General features: G+C 42.4%; 1 protein-coding gene across 3 annotated transcripts; it reads left to right on the top strand.

Moving 5' to 3' along the window:
- Nucleotides 1–168: 168 nt before the first annotated feature.
- gnav1 (guanine nucleotide binding protein (G protein) alpha v1) lies at nucleotides 169–18,555 on the top strand. 3 transcript variants are annotated; one of them, XM_037472453.2, is made up of 10 exons: nucleotides 169–756; nucleotides 950–1,041; nucleotides 5,611–5,703; nucleotides 6,334–6,494; nucleotides 8,178–8,306; nucleotides 13,975–14,104; nucleotides 14,225–14,296; nucleotides 16,056–16,143; nucleotides 17,095–17,281; nucleotides 17,365–18,555. In XM_037472453.2, exons 1-10 carry the CDS (start codon nucleotides 627–629, stop codon nucleotides 17,426–17,428), a joined length of 1,146 nt encoding a protein of 381 aa, XP_037328350.1. In that variant the 5' UTR covers nucleotides 169–626; the 3' UTR covers nucleotides 17,429–18,555. The 3 variants fall into 3 exon arrangements, with proteins under 3 accessions (XP_037328350.1, XP_037328352.1, XP_037328351.1); XM_037472455.2 differs by having other exon boundaries at nucleotides 170–756; nucleotides 17,095–17,293; XM_037472454.2 differs by having other exon boundaries at nucleotides 170–756; nucleotides 17,095–18,555.
- The last annotated feature ends 18 nt before the right edge of the window (nucleotides 18,556–18,573 follow it).

Raw genomic sequence — 18,573 nt, 5'->3', positions numbered from 1 at the left:
CTTTTAAAAAATATTTCTATTAGTTCTATTATATAGATAAAGAATGTGTTACGTAGAAAACGTATCTTTGAGTACTTCCCTTAAATTACTCGGTTACTTTGCTCCACTCGAAGGGACAAAGTTTAATTGAATCCATTCCTCGCCCCACGCAGGTGGAATCGCGTATTGAGCGGTTTTGTCGGCGGAACGTCACTTCCCAGGGAAGTCCTAAACTTTTCCATCCGTGCAGCAGGCTGCATCGCGAGGAGGAGGAGATGGTAGAAGAGGAGGAGGCGCTTTTGGGATCGCCTCGGCTCCTTGCCAAGGCGGTAGGGCACATTTTTGAACCGCGGTGGCGTACGGTGACAACCGTTTTTTGTTGTTGTTGCTGTTGTTGTTTTTTTCACGACTGGAAACGCAGTCGCTGAAAAGTTCACCAGACATTCACATCTACCACGGAGGAGGAAACCCCAAAAGGCCACGGGACCGATGCGTGGAACCTAACGCGCCCGCGCGCTTTGAGCCCCGACTGCGGCGCGGTGGAGCGACCTGAACCTTCCTGTTTCTGAAGTAGAAGGTAAAACCCGGAGCTTCTGCTTCGTGTTTCCTCTCAGGCCGGAGGTTCGGGGAGGAGATGAGTGCTCAGGATGGGACTGTGCCTCGGTACCGAAGTCACAGAGGAGCAGAAGAAGGCGAGGACACACAGTGCCGAGATAGACCGAGACCTGTACGAGTACGCCAAGCGCGAGATGAATGTGGTTAAAGTCCTCCTGCTAGGTGAGATTGACGCCTGAACCCCTGCAGATCACCTCATGGATGTTTCCTCTGCACCTCGTTCAATGATATTATACAGTGTCCACTGTTTCGATTGAACCATTGTGGTCTTAATGGTGAAACTTCACCACTGATTATAGATGTCACATGATGTTATTTTCCACTACATTGAAAGAACCTTTCCAACTGCGTCCAGGTGCAGCAGAGAGCGGTAAAAGCACCTTGGTCAAACAGATGAAGATCATTCACAGTCATGGATTCACCAAGCAAGAGCTCTCCAGTTTCAAGGTGGGAAAAACACAAACACACACACACACACACAAAAACACAAACACAAACAAACACACACACACACACACACACACACACTTTAGAGTTTTGTTTCGCTCTGATGTCTCCATCTCATCGGGTAACAGTTTGCTGGTCTACTGTAGACCTTGTGTGTGTGTGTGTGTGTGTGTGTGTGTGTGTGTGTGTGTGTGTGTGTGTGTGTGTGTGTGTGTGTGTGTGTGTGTGTGTGTGTGTGTGTGTGTGTGTGTGTGTGTGTGTGCGCAACTGGAAGCCAGATTTCTCCATTGTACAAGTAGTTTGGAGAACTTTTTCCACATCTCCTTTCTTAAACTCTTATTATATTTTGACTTTCCCCTGTACTACTCTGTATCTTTTCGTCTCCTCCTTCCTGTCATGCATTTACATACGGATTGTGTGATGACAGAGAAGGGCTTTCTTTGTCTTCATGCTGCAGATTCATGCTCTACTCACCCTGTCACTGACAAGGCAAACCTCACAGATGTAGATAGTGGACTTTGAAGTTAATTCACCCAAAACTTTTTTTTTTGTTGCAGTTGCTCATTGTCAGGATTATTAACCCAGTCACTGATGTGACACATGAAGGTCCCAGTTGTTTGTACGGGCCGCTGGGATGGATATTAAAGAAGGCCGCCCTGCACTCCTCTCTCCTTCTGCCCCCCCCCCTTTCATAACCGTTCCCTCCTCTCAACAAGTATCCTGCCATCTTTTCTTGGGTCTCATAGATAATGAGGAACCCATGAGGACGCCCGACCGTAGTTTTTATCAGTTTGGGGAGAACTGGAAACACACACTTTTTAGGATTTAAATGCCTAAAAGTACCTCAAGTTGGTATTGATTCAATGATTGATTCATTATCAATGCTTTTAGCTGGTTCCCCTTAATTTAAATAAACAGTTTGACAGTTTTATAACTATATATATTTATTTCAGACTTTTTTCAGGAACATTTTTTAAATTGCTGCTTGACTATATTTAATATGCCCGAACTGGCCTTTAACATTTAAAAGTACAAAAACTACTACAAGTATAAAACAGGACAAAATGTGTGCAGCAATTGAAGTGGATTTGTGAGGCTGTGCTGAAGAAGCAAGATGCTATCATTAACATACTAACATGCTCACAATAACAATACAGGTTCCTTTCCTCACCATCACTTGTGAAGACTTGCTAAACAACACTCAGCTGCCGTGAATCTCAACGTGAAGCCATTTAAGTATTGGACAATTACACGTTTTTACCTGATGATGACGACACAAGATTATCTCAAAGGAAATAAAGTCCTGAGGAGGGCCTGAGTATATGCACCAAATTATACAACGATCCCTCCGAAAGATTGGTGAGACACACAATTGAAGAAGACAAAGCTCATCGGCTAACAAGGCCTTTGTAAATGATGCCCAATTATTGAACATTTTCATCGTTCACAAAGCTTCTAAAAAGCTCAAATAATGTAGTAGCAGTTTGCAAATCTGTCTGACATGTTCAAGCATGCACACACATATAAACACGTGTGAAATGCCAGTAGTCAAACTCTCTTTTGTTGTCCGTGTCAAACTGTCAGTTTGGTTCGCCTTTGTTCTCAGGTGACGCCCTTGTTTTGGAAAAGGGAGACTAACTCAGACCTGCCGTTCCCTTTTCCTGATCTTTCCAACCTCCCACCAACACACACACACACCCCCCCTGTTTTTTATTTTTTATTATCTAGCCTGTGTGCATATTGTGTATTCGTTTCTGTTCCTGCTTTCTTGACCCATCGTCTTTGTGTCTGCCAGTTCAGCATTGAACCCCCGGACCTTGTCTTGAACTGGATAGGTAATCCCTGCTGCACGCTATCTGCTCCATCACATTTTGTCCTGAAGGTGCAGTGAGAACAGCCCCATCTCTCCCTTTTTCTGTCTGGTCTTTCTGTTTGTTTTGCGTTAGGACCGTGACAGCCAGTTGGAGTGGAAGAAATTTAGGAAGCTGGCTCCTCTTTGTCTCATCCCTCTTTTATTCGTAGCCCGAGGCTGTGGTGTTGCTTTACTCTGGACAGGCTGACACTTCCCCTCATTCCCTCCCCATGCACACAACTGTGACTCAACAAAAGTGTGTGTGTGTGTGTGCGCGCAGCAGTGCATGAAAATTCTGAGCTGAATTTGTATTTTTGAGCCAACAATCTCTTTGTGGATTCAGGTGTTTTGTCTGACGGATAAGTCTGTTGAAAAATGCCATTAATCAGGGATCGTACTCAACTGGGACGGCCATGAGGTTCTGCTTCGCAGAGTCGATCGAGCTTAAACCTACAAACACACACTCCCATTGTTAGTTATACATTGTTAGCAGAACAGGCTTTGGTTAATAATTAAATACCAGACCATTGTCAGTTCAGCTGCATTCGTTGTTGTTTTACTTTGGAAGTAAATTTCTCTGACACAAGACATCTGCTAATTACTGTTGGTTTTCTGGGCTCGGCGAGCCGACCCAACCAGCAGTAATGAACAATAGTCCAGTGTATCGGATTTAAAGGGTTCACTGCTTTAATGGGAGTTGTACCATAAGACAACACTTCAAACTATGGTGGTAGGAGTGTGAGAGATTTCTGTCTATTGGGCTTCCTTGTAAACCGACACACGCACACAGTTAGGGGTGTTTACACTATACTCAGCCAGAGAGGTGAGGTATGGTGTAATGAGGGGGAGTGAGTGTGTGTGTGTGTGTGTGTGTGTGTGTGTGAGGTTAGGATTATTAGGTGAGCCGTGGGTGCACACAATAAAGACTACAACTAATGATTTGAAAGCTTGTCTTGTATTTATCATGATCAACTTAAATCCCCCCCCCCCCCCAAAAAAAAACGTTGCAACAGAAATCAACAAATCTCTTCTGTTTTTAATTCTTGTTCCTCCTCTGCATCATGACGTCAACCTCCCGCCTTTCTTCTCCAGTCCTTTTCTGCTTTTCAAACCCTCGGCCGGCTGCCTGGCTCACTATGGGGATTGTAGTTTTCCTCCACCGATGCCCTGATGTAGTCCCTGCTGCAACCACTGGGAGGGGATGTACCTCCCATTGATAACCAACCCTCTCATGGCATTGGTCAGTAAAAAGTGGCCAGTTTGTGTATTCGGGGTCATGTAGCCGTCTGCTAGTGTTCAGTTGCAAAAGTCGGAACAAGCTGATTGGTGAGTTTACTTAACGTACGGTGAGCATCATCGAGAACAAATCGATCCACCCACACACAAAGTGTCTGATGTGACGCCTGCGCTCCTCCCTCTCTACCGTCAACACAAAACAAAAGCAAGTGTTGAGTCGGAAAGGGAGGATCCTGCCAACAATTGATAAGGAGGACAAAGGTGAAGGAAAAAAGGAAGAATAATGAACCAAATGAAGGGAGAGAAGAGAAAGACAGTAGTTAATCTGTTTTACTTTTAAATCCAGGGGACATCTTTAAGAAATAAGCCTTCAAATCTTCTAAACAAACCTTGATTAATCCTTAATGAAATTACACATTTAGCAGCAGTCCCCTACAAGGCTTCGATGCTCCCTTCAATTTGTATGTGGCTAATGTGTTTTATCAGGCCCAATTCAATGTATGTTCTGTTTTAACCGGGCCAATTATGTGCTTTGAATACCCAGAACAGAAGTCAAATGTGCAATGGTGATTCAAAACATCTGTACCAAGTGACCCGTAACTACCGGACTAGTTCGTAACCACGTGGTAGCGAACCGTAAGACTGCATCACCCTTATATTACCAACTACATAGGTTCTAGTGGGTTTTCTGGTCATGCAACTTATAATCAGCTCCGTGAAACATCCACTGTTTATTGTTGGTAATGCTATTAGAATGAGCTGCTATGATGGAACAGATCCAGTGTTATATTGCAAATCCAAGCAGATGACAGTGATGCAGAGGGAGTGCGCAAAGCCGCTTATTTCCCGACACAAATCAATGACGCCCTGTCAGCCGAGGTTCCCCGGAAATGTCTTTAAAGACGTGCTTTGAGCGGCCCTTAGCGCACCTCCCCTCGTAAGATGAAGCCCCGTCAACGCACAGTTATCTCTCCCTGCACGTGTCACTGGGAGAGCAATGTATCTCAATCTGGACACTGCAACACACACAAAGAGAGAAAGCAGCGGCCAGACCGCGATAGCATCGCGATGGAATGTGAAGCTTATCTTTAGCTGGCAGGAGAGTGGCAAAGAGGACACACACACACAAAGACACACACACAGACACTTTGACACTGTGCAGAAGTCCCTCTCCTCAGTCGCTAAAGACTCAAGGTTTCTAAGCACTAAAACGGAGTTATGAGTTCAATTTATGTGAATTACACGGCACTACAAGTCTACAACACTCCCAACGGGATTTGATCACTGATCCACAGGGTGAAATAGAACACACGCACTCATATTCATGTTTAAAATGAGGGTGCTTTCATTTTCTCACTCTACAAAAAAGTGAGTAAAAACTATTTCAGTATGATTACATTTCAACGGCTGTGCCAGATGATGGATTTGAGTTTTTCCCGTTGCCATGGCTGTTCATGAACTTTACCGTTGATCTTTGGCAGCCTGCAGTGCTCGACAACCTCCTGACCTCCATGAAGTTTGTGCTGCATGGCATGGGCCTCCTCCGCATCAACCTGGGCAACACCAGGAACAAGGTAGTCTCGCTCTGCATGTCCAGCGTTCTGTACCTTTTTTATACATTTAGTCTTCATCATTTCTATCAAAGGTTTTATTCCTCAATCCCTCTCTTTCTGTCTTTGCCTTCGTCATCCTGATCCTCGTCTCTTGTTCACTGCACCAGATCTCCACTAGAGAGCAGCATCTCAGCACTGCAGCCACAGCTGCTGCATCTGGCTCCACACACACACACACACACACACACACACACATCGGCACACGTATAGCAGTTGAAAGCATGGCACATAACAGCAGCGTGCTAGACTCGGTGGCCGATTGAATTGCAAGTTTCAATTTGATTTTAACTAACCCTAACCCGAAGTTATCAAACTCAAAGACTATTCGCCCACTCGGCGCATCGTGCCGGGAGATGATGACCAAATTATTTCCTCTATTAAATCTCACCAGGGTGTGTATGTGTTTTTTCAAATGTGTTTGCGTGTACATCCATTAAGTTATTCATCTGTAACGATTACCAAGCCTTGACAGCCAAGAAGGACTGCTGAACTTTAGTCGTTTGGACTCTCATCCTCTTTTCCATCTGCCCCCATGTCCTTCCTGACCAGCCGTCCATCCATCCACATATCTGTCTCCGTCTCTCCTTGCAGGTCCACGCCCATTCTGTCCTGTCATGCGGGCGCTGCTTCGACGAAGACAAGGTGCTGTTTCCTTTCCTCGGTCACGCCCTGTCCTGTCTGCTGGCCGACCAGGGGGTGAGGGCGGCGGCGGCCCGGGGCTACGAGTACGAGCTCAACGACTCGGCCCTGTAGTGAGTACTGTGCCGCCACACACTCCCGCTGTGCCGGGGAGACGCAGGGGTCTAATTAGCTGATGCTGATGACCTGCTCGGCCGTGTGCTCCCTGTCACTGGGAATAAGAGTCTGGGAAGTAAGAGAGAGACGAGCCTGAGGAATTTGTAATGACATCTACCTCCATGGGTATTATACCATTATTATACATACATTTAACTTCTTTAAAAAAAGATGCATGAGTTGGATCTATAATGGTTTTGGATGCAAAGCAATGCTAGACTAAAAAAATGCTCAAACGTAGATTACTGTGAATGTTTGAAAATGTGCATTTTCAAGTAAAGAGGTGAGGATGAAGATGAAAATATGAAACGAATGTGGGAGGGACGTCGTGAGTGAGACGGAGCTCGGACCCAACGGGAGGCTGTCGGTTCTCATCCTCCACCCCAGTGAGAGGCCTCTGCTCTGGGGTTATCTACACCGACAGCCTCCCTTGTTCCCACTGAGAACCACCAAACATCACCTACCACTTTCCACACACAAACACACACCTGTGTTTGTACTTCTATGTTTGTGAGGACCCTCATCGAAATAATACATTTTCCATATCCTTACCTTAAATTTGAAGGGATTCTTCAAATTAAGTCCAACTTAGGTTTTATTTATTCATGTAGTAAGGAAATTATTTTTAGTTGGTATTATGACGATTGGACAAATTTTCAAAATAATCCAACGGTTTGTTCAATTACTTCACTCACCTTACTGAAGTTCTTTGATGTCCTGTACAATCAGGGATTGTTACATACATTTCAGATGAGATTACTTTCAATTATTTTTCTAGAGAAATTAGACATCTGAAAGATGATATTAAAGTGTCCAACAATTTCTCATTTAACGTTGAGTCGATTTCCACCTGATGGATACAAGTCCAATATTCACACTTTTTTGGGCCTCTACTAACTCCAGAGGCAAATCTCCTCTTTGAGCTGCAGCATTCTTCCCCATGTACACCAGCTATCTGTGCGCCTGGTATGGCTGGTGCTGAGCAGCTAGTGTACAGGGGTTTTTATAGCTTTTTCTAATTCGAACTGAGGATTGGCCAATAAGCAGTCAAGTGAAAGATGAGCCCTTTCTCTGAAGCTCAGAATGGTCCTCACAAATACACAAGTACAAAACAGTCCGGCAGGCAGTGGGTCATTCAAACAGCAGGATGCGAGTCCCGATTCAAGAAACTGATGCAGGATGACTAGCGGAGAATGTCACAGTCACTTTAGGTAGGCGGAGACGTCACTGTCTGCGTATTTGTTTGTGTCTGTATACGTGTGTAGAAAGCTCACATTTCACTGAGCGCGCTCACATGATACAGTCTATTACACCATAGCTGACTTAATCTATGTTCGAAAGCTTAGCCTCAGTGTGTTTATCATGGTAAACAACAGTGTGAATATTCATGGTGATGAGGGGCTGCGCCCCCTGGGCCCGCAGAGTTATCATTGCACGCTCTACCCACCACCTGGCACCCGAGTACCACAACAAGCGCGCGCACACACACACACACACACACACACACACACACACACACACACAATGTGTGAGAGCAACTAATACATGATTCTCTTTTGATCTCAAGTTTATCTGCAGGTTATTAAGTTTTCCTTCCTCTACTCGTTCTTCACCTCTCCTCTTTTTTCCTGTTTTTTTAGTTTCTTTGAGAACCTGACCCGCATCACGTCTCCAGATTACGTGCCCACGGAAACGGACGTCCTGCGAGTACGATTGAGGACGACAGGCGTGATCGAGACGCAGTTCAAAGTCAACCATCTCGTTTTCAGGTAGACACCTTTCATTGAGACTCCCTGCTGCAGAATGAGAGCGCATGTAAGCGATGACTCACTCCGAGCTGAACTTCTCCAGAAGCGCTTGTCGTACCAACTTACTTCACTTCTTTAGCCGCGACAGGCTTATCTGCGTCCACAGCCGCGTGGGCGGCTTCATTCAATACATCCATACGACTCCTATCGCTCGGCTTTCACATCTACTGACTACACAGACACACTCACATTCAAGAGCACCAGTGGCTGGCTCTTATCAGCGAGGAAGCAGAGCGCAGGAATCCGACCCCCCCGAAGCTGATGTCAGGTGACAATATTCCTCTCTGATCAATGAGTCAATGTCTCATAGTACATCACTATTCTCCCTGTGTGACCCTTACTTCCTGAAGCTGGGGATGGTTTTGTCAGGGAGAAGGATATCGATGAACTAGATCACCGCCTGACTGACGCTTCAAAACCAGCATCAAAGAAAAAGCCCAAAACCACAAATGCTACACACTGATGATGTAATAGGCGGATTTTGTTGATTTTGTTTTATTATTAGAACTTGGAATAATTCATAAGAATCCAACGCAAAACTGGAAGTGATTACATTTATTGAATAAAATGGTTTAATATACTTGCTGCTGACGTTTGCTGAAAGTAGAGAAACAACTAACTGTGCAAGGGGATTTTGTTAGATTATGTTTTGAAAAAAATATTTTTAGAGAACTGACTGTTGAGTGATTGTATTACATTTTAAATATATTTAGAAACTCTTAATGAAATCCTTGAAAGAAATCTGAATATTTCAGTACACATCAAAACCCTCTGATGTTAATATACTGATACTTAACAGCAATGGTGTTTGTTGTCTTTGTTTATCATGATCTCTGGAGGTCTGCTTTTAGTGCGTTGGCTCGTAGCGGCAGCAGGGGGATTGTGGGGGGTTTTCCGGAGTTTGGTTTTATGGGGAGACCAATGGTGCGTGGATACAGGGTTAAAGGATACGTTCAGCACCACACACATTATTGTGTGTGTGTCACTTCAAGCAAATCTGATTACTCTGCTCTTCATTCTTAGTAATGTCTACCCGAGGAGCTCCTCTCGTCTACAACAATAACAATCTGTCCATCGCCGGGGCTCCACGTCACAAGTTATAGCGAATTAAAATGATAAAACACGTTAGGTGAACTTTTCATAAGATCTCTGTTTAGCATATAAACATTGTATAGCGAGTCACTTTGTCAGCAGGTGAACTCAGCTGGGGGTATTTGTCAAATCTAAATGCTTCTTTTCCGTCTGACTTGAGTGTTCCTGCATATTTGACTGGATTTGACAGTTTTTCAGAGCAGGAAAAGATTTACCAGCAAACAAATGCAACAAAATTGTATGTTGAATTTTTATTGAAATAACTTTTTGTGACTCCTCCATCTGGCGGTTTTCAAATAATGGAATAAAAAATTGCAATCACTTTCAAAGTAAACCAGATTGCAGAACTCAAATAAAATAATTTCCCCATGTCATACCCGTAATACCACTGCGACCAACGAGAAACACAGTTTGAGAAACACTGATGTAGAGAAACTCGAAAGCCTGACGTTTTTAATCATTTGTGTAGGTTTTTTGTTTGTTTCACTGTGAAACATTGTCATGGTGAACCTGAGAGGGGGGTAGAGAGTCCCAGGTGGAGGGCAGCCTCTCCACACACCCTCTCGTGTGTGTGTGTGTGTGTGTGTGTGTGTGTGTGTGTGTGTGTGTGTGTGTGTGTGTGTGTGTGTGTGTGTGTGTGTGTGTGTGTGTGTGTGTGTGTGTGTGTGTGTGTGTGTGTGTGTGTGTGTGTGTGTGTGTGTGTGTGTGTGTGTGTGTGTGTGTGTGTGTGTGTGTGTGTGTGTGTGTGTGTGTGTGTGCGCGCGCGCGCGCGCGATTTGGGAGAAATAATCAAGCCCCTGGAGTTGATGAAGAGCTTAGCATAAGTAACTTTGCAACAAAAGAGATATTAAGGGGATTTAAAGAAGTGTTTGTCAGAAAGTGAGCTTGAGTTTTTCCATTCAGTCATAGTTTAGTATAACTACTAACGAAGCGGTCTTAACAAAATAAAGGTGAAATAAATTCTTTTTCCACACCTGAGAACAGGAAAATTCGCAAGAACACAAAAGCAAAATATAAAGAACAAAAGTACATCAAGAACAGCGAGAAACTACATCAGATAATAAAGCTTTAAAATCAGTTGATCACCTTTGAAATGTGCATAGTACCTTCCTATTCTGCAGGGAGAACATTTGAAACACTGAGAATAATGACCATATCATGCACAGTATTTATTTTTTGTTTTAGTTTACCTATGTGACTAGATTTTTTTATTTGTGTTCTATTACCTCTTATACATTTCATTCCATAGCTTTTACTTATTGTTTGGTTTGAAACGTAATCAGTAATCAGGAATTAATGATTAGTTTGAAATCTGTCGATAGGCATTGGCTGCGAGGTGTTGATCATCATCATGATAATATCTGTCATTCTACATTAGAAGCTTGGTTGGATATTTTACTTGTCAATAGTTGATTATGATTCTTGAATGTTCTTGAGCCAAATTCCTATTTCTGTAACTCCAAATTTGTAAAGCATCTCTTTTTGAAATTTTACTTTTCAACATTTATTCATCAAAGGTTTAGGAATGCTACCTCGTCTAATTTTGTAAATATTGAGGCTGCACATGTAGATGTGAAAATGCCTCCTACAGGTAAGTGTCTCCCTCCCATTGGTTCATACTCCAGGTACTTCAGTAAACTTTGACATTTAATATAGAATAAAATTGAAATTGGGACTTTTGTTGAATATTTTGTGGATGTGCATCAAGTCAAATGAATGTGAAATTATTCTACAGGCGAGCACACAATTCAACATAGATGGAGATGAGAGCTTTCCATTAAAAAAAAGATAGTAGTTGATGAATATTTACATGGGTTCAAACATTCCTATTTGATATAATGAATAATAATGAATTTTCTTCATTGCTGAATCGCACATTAACTACAAAATATTAGTACTGTGAGGAATCTGTTACGTAAAAATTAACACATAACTACATAATAAAACATTAACAATGTGCCTTCACTGAACCTTCTGTGGATCTTTATACCATAAAAATCATCTTTATAAAATCTTTATACCATGAAGATCCACACTTAATGAATGGGACCAAATGTTCATGATTTGTATAATTCACATTAAATACCATTAAGAGGGACGGACCGATCCCACACACCACAATAGTGTGAAATCAGTCTTCCGCCTCAATCCTGCTCACTCAAATGTTAAAGTGGAAACAATCTTAGAGTAGAGTAGAAAAGCTGTTATATTTACAGTATATGAAAGAGTGGGTTAGACTGATCACCACTTATCCTTCTCCATTGGAGAAAATTCATTTTAAATGACATCTTCTGAGGAATTGTGGCTCATGTTAGCCACTATTAAAAAATATGATTGTATTGTATAAATCACTTCAAAAAGAAACCAATTCAGTTGTGTGCACAAAATTAAAAAGTCATCCCCTAAATCTCCACAAAAGCCTACTGTCCCTGTGTGTGCAGGTCTGCAAGAGCGTGTCAATGCAAATGAGAAATGTGTGTGTGAGCATAACGTCGCTCATTTTAAACCCAGACACAGCGTAATTTGCATACAAACGTCCTGTTTGACCTTTAACCTCTCAATGTAATAACGATCTGTGTCTTTTCCTGCATCATTAACATCGACTGCTCTTATAATTAGCATTACAACACTGCTGATGAGGGTGAACTTATGGTGCAGGAAGGGCCGTTGTGGAGAGCGCAAAGGAGGGGAGGCGATGTAAGCTGACGTTTTGACATTTACAGAAAAGTGTTTTTATATACAGACGGGGTTCAGGTGTGGAACATGTTTTACACCATAGATGGAATGTGTTCCCAAAACAACAGCTAATTGAAATTTTAACACCCCTTCTTTTTGTAATTGTCAATTAATTTGTACAACATTTCAGGTTACTACACAACCTAAAGCTTGTGCAGTCGTTGAAACACAATGTTTTCATGGTGGTTGGCATTTTGCTCCGGGTGTTCGGAGGTTTAGGATAAGATGATGACCTTGTAGATGTTTGACTCCCCCGGTAAACAATCTGGAGCGACATTGTTTAGCCTCTTTGAAGGTAGCATGACATCACGTGGTTCTGCATGATGTGCGTTACACTATATGAGGCTGTGTGAATGTAATAATATATAAGGGATTTGGTATAAGTCTCTGCATACAAGCTGTACAAAGATCTCTAAAATCCTAATCATGTTGTGACATACTGATACATCAAAGTTGGAGCGCCTGGGGCTTCAGGTTTGTTCTATCATGAGGGGATTGAGATGTGTGTTGAGTGTGAGTGACGTGCACATGTGCTTGTGAGCAGGTAATAAAGTGTCCGCTTCACTGACATGTTCTGTGTCGCACATCATTTTCCACGGAAAATTTCTATCGGGAATCTTACCTCATCTTTACTTTGTGACCCCTCCACTGTTTGTTTCCCTCTTTGCGCGTCTGCGTTTCCACATGTTCATGTCCTCTCAATAAAGAGCTGCATTAACTCAATGGATGCTGCAGTGGAAGGTGGGAGATGACACATCTGGTTTTGAAAATGGGTGAAGTGGGATAAACTAATCCGTGCCTCCTGTGTCTCTCTGTATTCATGTGCTCTTACTCCTGATGTGTTTTTCTCTTTCTTTTGGAGGGCATTGACCTTTAACGCTTCTTTTTGCTGCCGTGTTGTGATTGTCTCGGGGAAATATGTTATGATTGTCTTGGTAAAAATTGAAAAAGGAAGAAGACCGGTCTTCAGAGAGGTGAAGAACACTTGCATTTCAGGAATATCTTAGCCAAAACCAATACAATCTGTAATTGGTGAGAGCTGCCCTTCAGTGTTCTGGTACTCTCTACCATCGGTATGGAAGGTCATGAGCACAGCACAGCCTCACACTCCTCTGCGTGAAATTCAATCCTGATAAAGGACATGTCCGTCACAATGTCGAATCACCGATGAATAGATAAACAAGCAGACAATGTTGCTTTTTAGTGAAATGGTGACTTCTTTCTATAAGAAACTGCTGTTTTGTTATCTGAGTAGCAAAAGGAGGGATATTTGAGATTTTATGGACAAAATAACTTCTCTGTGGTGTGAGGGTCATTGCTGTGTGTTTGTGTTCTTTCTCTTGAAGGTTCAAGATTGAAGTGTTCTTCTTCTTCAAAATCGATTGCACCTGGGCCCAAAATCACAGTGTGGATCAGTGTGGGTCTAATCCCTCTGCACATGTCACACAGCTTTTTGTTTGTTTGTGTCTTTAATAATTGCTGTGATTAGCTCCTGTAAGCGCCTTGATTTGGTTTTATGGCCCACAACTTTACTGCTTTGGTTGGCTGTCACTGTTTTTTTTCAGTTTTTTCAACATAAAAACTGGACGGACAGATCAAGCAACTAGCAGGTGGCCATTTAGCTTGTAGCAGCTAAAGAGACAGCTGAAAGACGGTGTTTTTGGACATTCACGGGTTGCCAGGTGCACCGCTGCAGGTTAATGCTTCGTCTGCTGGATGTGTCCATAGTCAATCTATGTATATATTTTCAGATGTGTTTCTTTTTAGAGAAATCTTTAACTTGACCCCTCTCTGTGTAAAGGATGTACGACGTTGGAGGCCAGAGAACTGAGCGGAGGAAGTGGATTGGTTGTTTCGAGGATGTCAGGGCGGTCCTGTTCGTGGTGGCGCTGAGCGGTTACGACATGACCCTGGTGGAAGAACCCTCCGTGGTACTAGCTGCTCTCCACAACTCCTCCACTAACATTCACGCCCTCCATACAAAGCAACTAGAAGGCACGTGTTGTCCCCCACTCTGCAGCCATGTGATGCTTTGTGTCTTCTCTCTGCAGAATCGTCTTCAGGAGAGCATGAAGCTCTTCTCCTCCATCTGCAACAACATTTACTTCCGCAGCACATCCATGGTGAGATATTCTCACTTCCTCCACCTCACAATGAAGAGGACGTACAAAAATTAAGTGACGCTAGGAAAGGATCATTTATTCATAGATATCTGGTTGATAAGTTGACCAAAGCTGAAGAGTTTGGTTAAAAGGAATTTGTAATTGCTCTTGAAACGTTGCAGATAGCAGCTTGTCGATTATGAACAAATCAACAAAAGAGGGATTTTCTCCTCTCTGAATTAAACATTTTTAATCTTCTTGGGAAGACGTCAATCATCTACGATGTGTGTTTAGTGTCAGCATGCTAGCACACAAGACTAGAATGACGACCACCGTTAACCTGAAAACAGTATTTTCATGTGAACTCATGTTGTAACAAAATGATTGTAGGGGTTTGAAATATAACTGACAGTATAGATAAAAATTCTTAAAGACTTTTTGATCAGTTTTGATACAAATGTTATGCTGAAAAATAAGAAACATACCATCTGTTATAGTTGAATAATGCACCACTTGGTAGGCAGCTACAGCTAAATTTAAAAAATATAAAGGGTCCCGCTGAAGAGAAGCAGACTCTCTTGTGCCTCGCCATTTGTTCTTTGACACCATGAGACAAGAATAATGCTAATGTGTTTCATGAATGCTGTTTCCACACACACACACACACACACACACACACACACACACTGAGGGCCCAGCCCATTGTTTCTCCCTCACTCTTAATTAAAAAGCAAGTTGTAATTAGGCTGAGCTTTGGCGAGGCGACATTTTCCCCTCTCTGTGTTTTTCCAATTTTCCTTTCCGGTAAATGATCACATTAAAAACAGCGTGTAACAAGCTTATTCAATTTATTCCACTTACCTCTCATTTAAAGCCCACTTGACAGACAGTAAGTTTCACTTACGCTTTTCTGCAACTTTTCCTCAACCCTGTCACTGTGGCGACGCTTCTGGTCCACCTTTACAGAAAATTCTCTATCAAGCATCAGTTTTGATGAATTGAGATTGTGACGATGAGTTATTTACATTCGCCGTCTTTGTCATCGAAACAGAAAATCTTATCAAGAAAGTTTACCTGTTCCACCAAATGATCTCTTTCAGTAATCTTTTGATAAAACCATCAAGATTTGTTTTATTTAAGGCATCATTAGAGACAAATGGGCAATTAAATCCGTGTGTGACGTGTTTATGTGCAGGGTTGTGTGGGGGCCTGCAAGTTACCTTACCCGACAGGCTCATTAAACAAAAGTGTTTAATGATGCCTTTTTAACGTGGGAGGGGAATTTGTAACCTCCACCTCAATTAACTCTTCATTGTGGCTGGTCAGTGATAATTACACACAGGGCCTTGCTCCGTCTCCTGTTCATTGAAAGTCTACTCAGCCCTCCCTTGTCATTATCTTTTTTCATGTATGTTTTTGCAGAAAAGACAACACTGGCCCGTAGTTTTTAATTGGCTGACTACAAAGCCAAAAGTACCCTTTGAGATGTGAGGGCCGAGGAGAACAAGTTGAGTCCCAGAGATGTATGAAGTTGTAGCTGTGAGTGATTGATTGCACAATGAGGAGTAGATGGAGCTCATTGATCCGCTATCATCACCCCGGCTGGTGACAGTTAATGATTATCACATTTTATGTAAATACCTGCAAAGCAATATACAGTATGTGACTGTAAGAAAAAAAAGTATCTGTTTCATTGTTCATTTAGTTAGTTAGTTGGAAACAAAGCTGTTTACTTCTGACAAACGTTCTCTCAGCTGATGTGTGTGTGTTTTTATTGCAGATTCTATTCATGAACAAGATAGACCTTTTTCAAGACAAGATTTTACATTCTGGGCGACATCTGCGTTTATACCTGCCACAGTTCAAAGGTAGGATTGATGTACATTTGATTCTATCCTGCTGACACAAGTGTCTCCGCTTATAACTGCTAGAAATGCTGTTGAGCTCAAGTAGCATTGGTGTTATTGAATTTGACATTTTTTATTTCAGTAAACCTTAATTACATCAAAAAGAAAGTCCAACATTCAGAGCATTTTAAACACAAAATGCGATCATTTTTTTATCCAGCCTGCTCGGCAGATTGCTCCCCACATCAGAGTGTCCCCTCTGCTCTCATGCAAATGTCAATATAAATGCTAAAACTCGTGTGATTGGGGTCAGCCAGCAGAGCCAGCGTCCACCTCACATCTGATGACACGTCCAGCACCGTGGCTCGTGACCCTTTTCATCTGATGTTCCCTCACGGTGTGCATTTAGACCCAACACCCTGCCATGTTCTTAATGTTTTTATTTTTATGAATATCATTAAACTATATGAAAGGGGATTTTAAACAGCAGTTTTTGATGCAAGATGGTTCTAAAATTGTCGATCATCTTTCTTTAGTTTTTTTTCTGCATTCTATCACTGTCGCATTGAGTGGCAGAGCCACGTTTGAAACATTTATCCAATCTTTTTAGCTCGACATTTTCTCTGCTTGCCTAGTAACAGTGGTGGAAATCAACAAAGTTAATGTACTCAAGTGAAGTGTTCCAGACATCTCAGAGTGTTTGGCACTCCAAACAAACCGGATGTCTTTCCATAAACTTTTACCATACATTCTTTTAAATAACTTTAAATAATAAAACATGTCACAAAAAAACACTAGCGAAGAAGTACAGCTCTCTTGTGTCATCATTTGTTCAGATGTGGCAGGTGATGGTTGGTATGATGCCTCCTTTCCCTGTTGTAGCTGGTATTCTATGGGTTATTGTGATAACAAAAACCAACACGTAAATCGAACAGTTCTGTTCATTAAAGGTCCCTGAATTCTCTCCTCCAGGTGCAGACTGCGACGTGGACTCGTCAGCCCGCTTCATCGCCGCCACCTTCGTCTCGCTCAACGGCGCCCCCAGCAAACTCATCTACCACCACTTCACCACGGCCACAGACACCTCCAACGTCGAGGTCGTCTTCGAGGTGGTCATGGACACGATAATCAAAGAGAATCTGGAAGCCGTGTCTCTCCTGTAACTACCAGAGTGGGTCCGACACGTCTCATTTTCAACGACGTGAAGATCATGAGCTCCAAACACTTGTTTTTTCTCTGCAGGTGCAGCCTGGAGCTCGGACACGCTTGTCCTCTGATGCTTGATTCTTGGGGGGCTGAACCCTAAAACAATGACTTTTGAAACCTTGCGTTGAGGCATTTATTCTTTGTACTGTACTACAAAATCAGACTATGAATGGTGAAGTTACACTTGGAGGACTCGTTACGTGCTGTTTATTCATGTGTGTGTTTGTGGGCGGGCCGGACAGAGAGGGGGTGATGATTTAGTGTTTGTTCGTTTCGTCCTCGGTGCAGGGTGCACTCGTGCATACTCATTGTGTCCTTTCTGCTCATCCATCACGGTGTCTGTGTACGCCCCATGCGTCACACCCTGCTAATGAGGCGGTGATCACTTTGTCAAAGCCCCAAGTTTGTGTTTAACGTATCCTCTCACACTCTGTTCATTGTTATCTGTGCCTCCACTCACTTGTTTTTAAATATTAGAAATAGGTAAACCGTACGTAGGTAAACCTCCCTGAAGCTACCCACTTGTGTTTGCATGTTGATGATGTTTCATTGTCTTACACACACACACACTCTCTCGATCCTGCATGATTTGCAAACCAGGACGATGCTTCCTATATGTGTATTGTGTGGGACTTTGCCAGAGTCGGATTGATTTGAAGGCTCCCCAGAGCAAATCACTGTGACTCCAGTAATAATCAAGATGTGGTAATGACTGATATGCTCTGATATAAATACTGAAGATGAAAGGAAAAAGACCCCCTAGGTGCCTTATGATGAAGTGGTTTTGCTGTTGTGTAATTTGACTTCATATGTATGAATATTTTCCCTTCTCTTGTTTTCTCCACTTTTGGAAGAATTGTCTATAACTCCATACTGTCACTCTGATATGGGGTTTGTCGTACTTTGCTTTGTACTGAAACTGCAGGTTTAAAAAAAAAAACGTTTAGCAATTCAAGTCAGTGGTGGATCACTTATTTATAAGACAAATTAAATCCACACAAAGGTTTACCAGTGTTTGTTCTTTTTTAATAGATAAAATAAATAAAAGTACTTTACAGGAAATCTGCTTTGCAGTCAACTGGACGTTTAATACATTTTGCAATGGAGGGTCTGTGGTTAAACAGTAAATATGGAAAGTTATCTGATGGTTTTAACAAATACCTCTCGCACTTTTCTGTCTACACAACCAAAGTAAAACGGAACAATGCTTGAATATTCCTTTTTTTTTTAAATAAGATAACATTC

Source organism: Pungitius pungitius, chromosome 9 (genome assembly GCF_949316345.1).
Source record: "Pungitius pungitius chromosome 9, fPunPun2.1, whole genome shotgun sequence".
NCBI lineage: Eukaryota > Metazoa > Chordata > Actinopteri > Perciformes > Gasterosteidae > Pungitius > Pungitius pungitius.
This window is presented reverse-complemented; position numbering and strand designations above follow the sequence as displayed.

What these genes read in the sequence shown, in the direction of transcription:
- gnav1 (XM_037472453.2), top strand. Translation starts at nt 627, where the DNA reads ATGGGACTGTGCCTCGGTACCGAAGTCACAGAGGAGCAGAAGAAGGCG. An exon ending in CTCAACGACTCGGCCCTGTA is followed by an intron (nt 6,495 to 8,177) that starts GTGAGTACTGTG and finishes CTGTTTTTTTAG; the next exon opens with TTTCTTTGAGAACCTGACCC. An exon ending in GTCAACCATCTCGTTTTCAG is followed by an intron (nt 8,307 to 13,974) that starts GTAGACACCTTT and finishes CTCTGTGTAAAG; the next exon opens with GATGTACGACGTTGGAGGCC.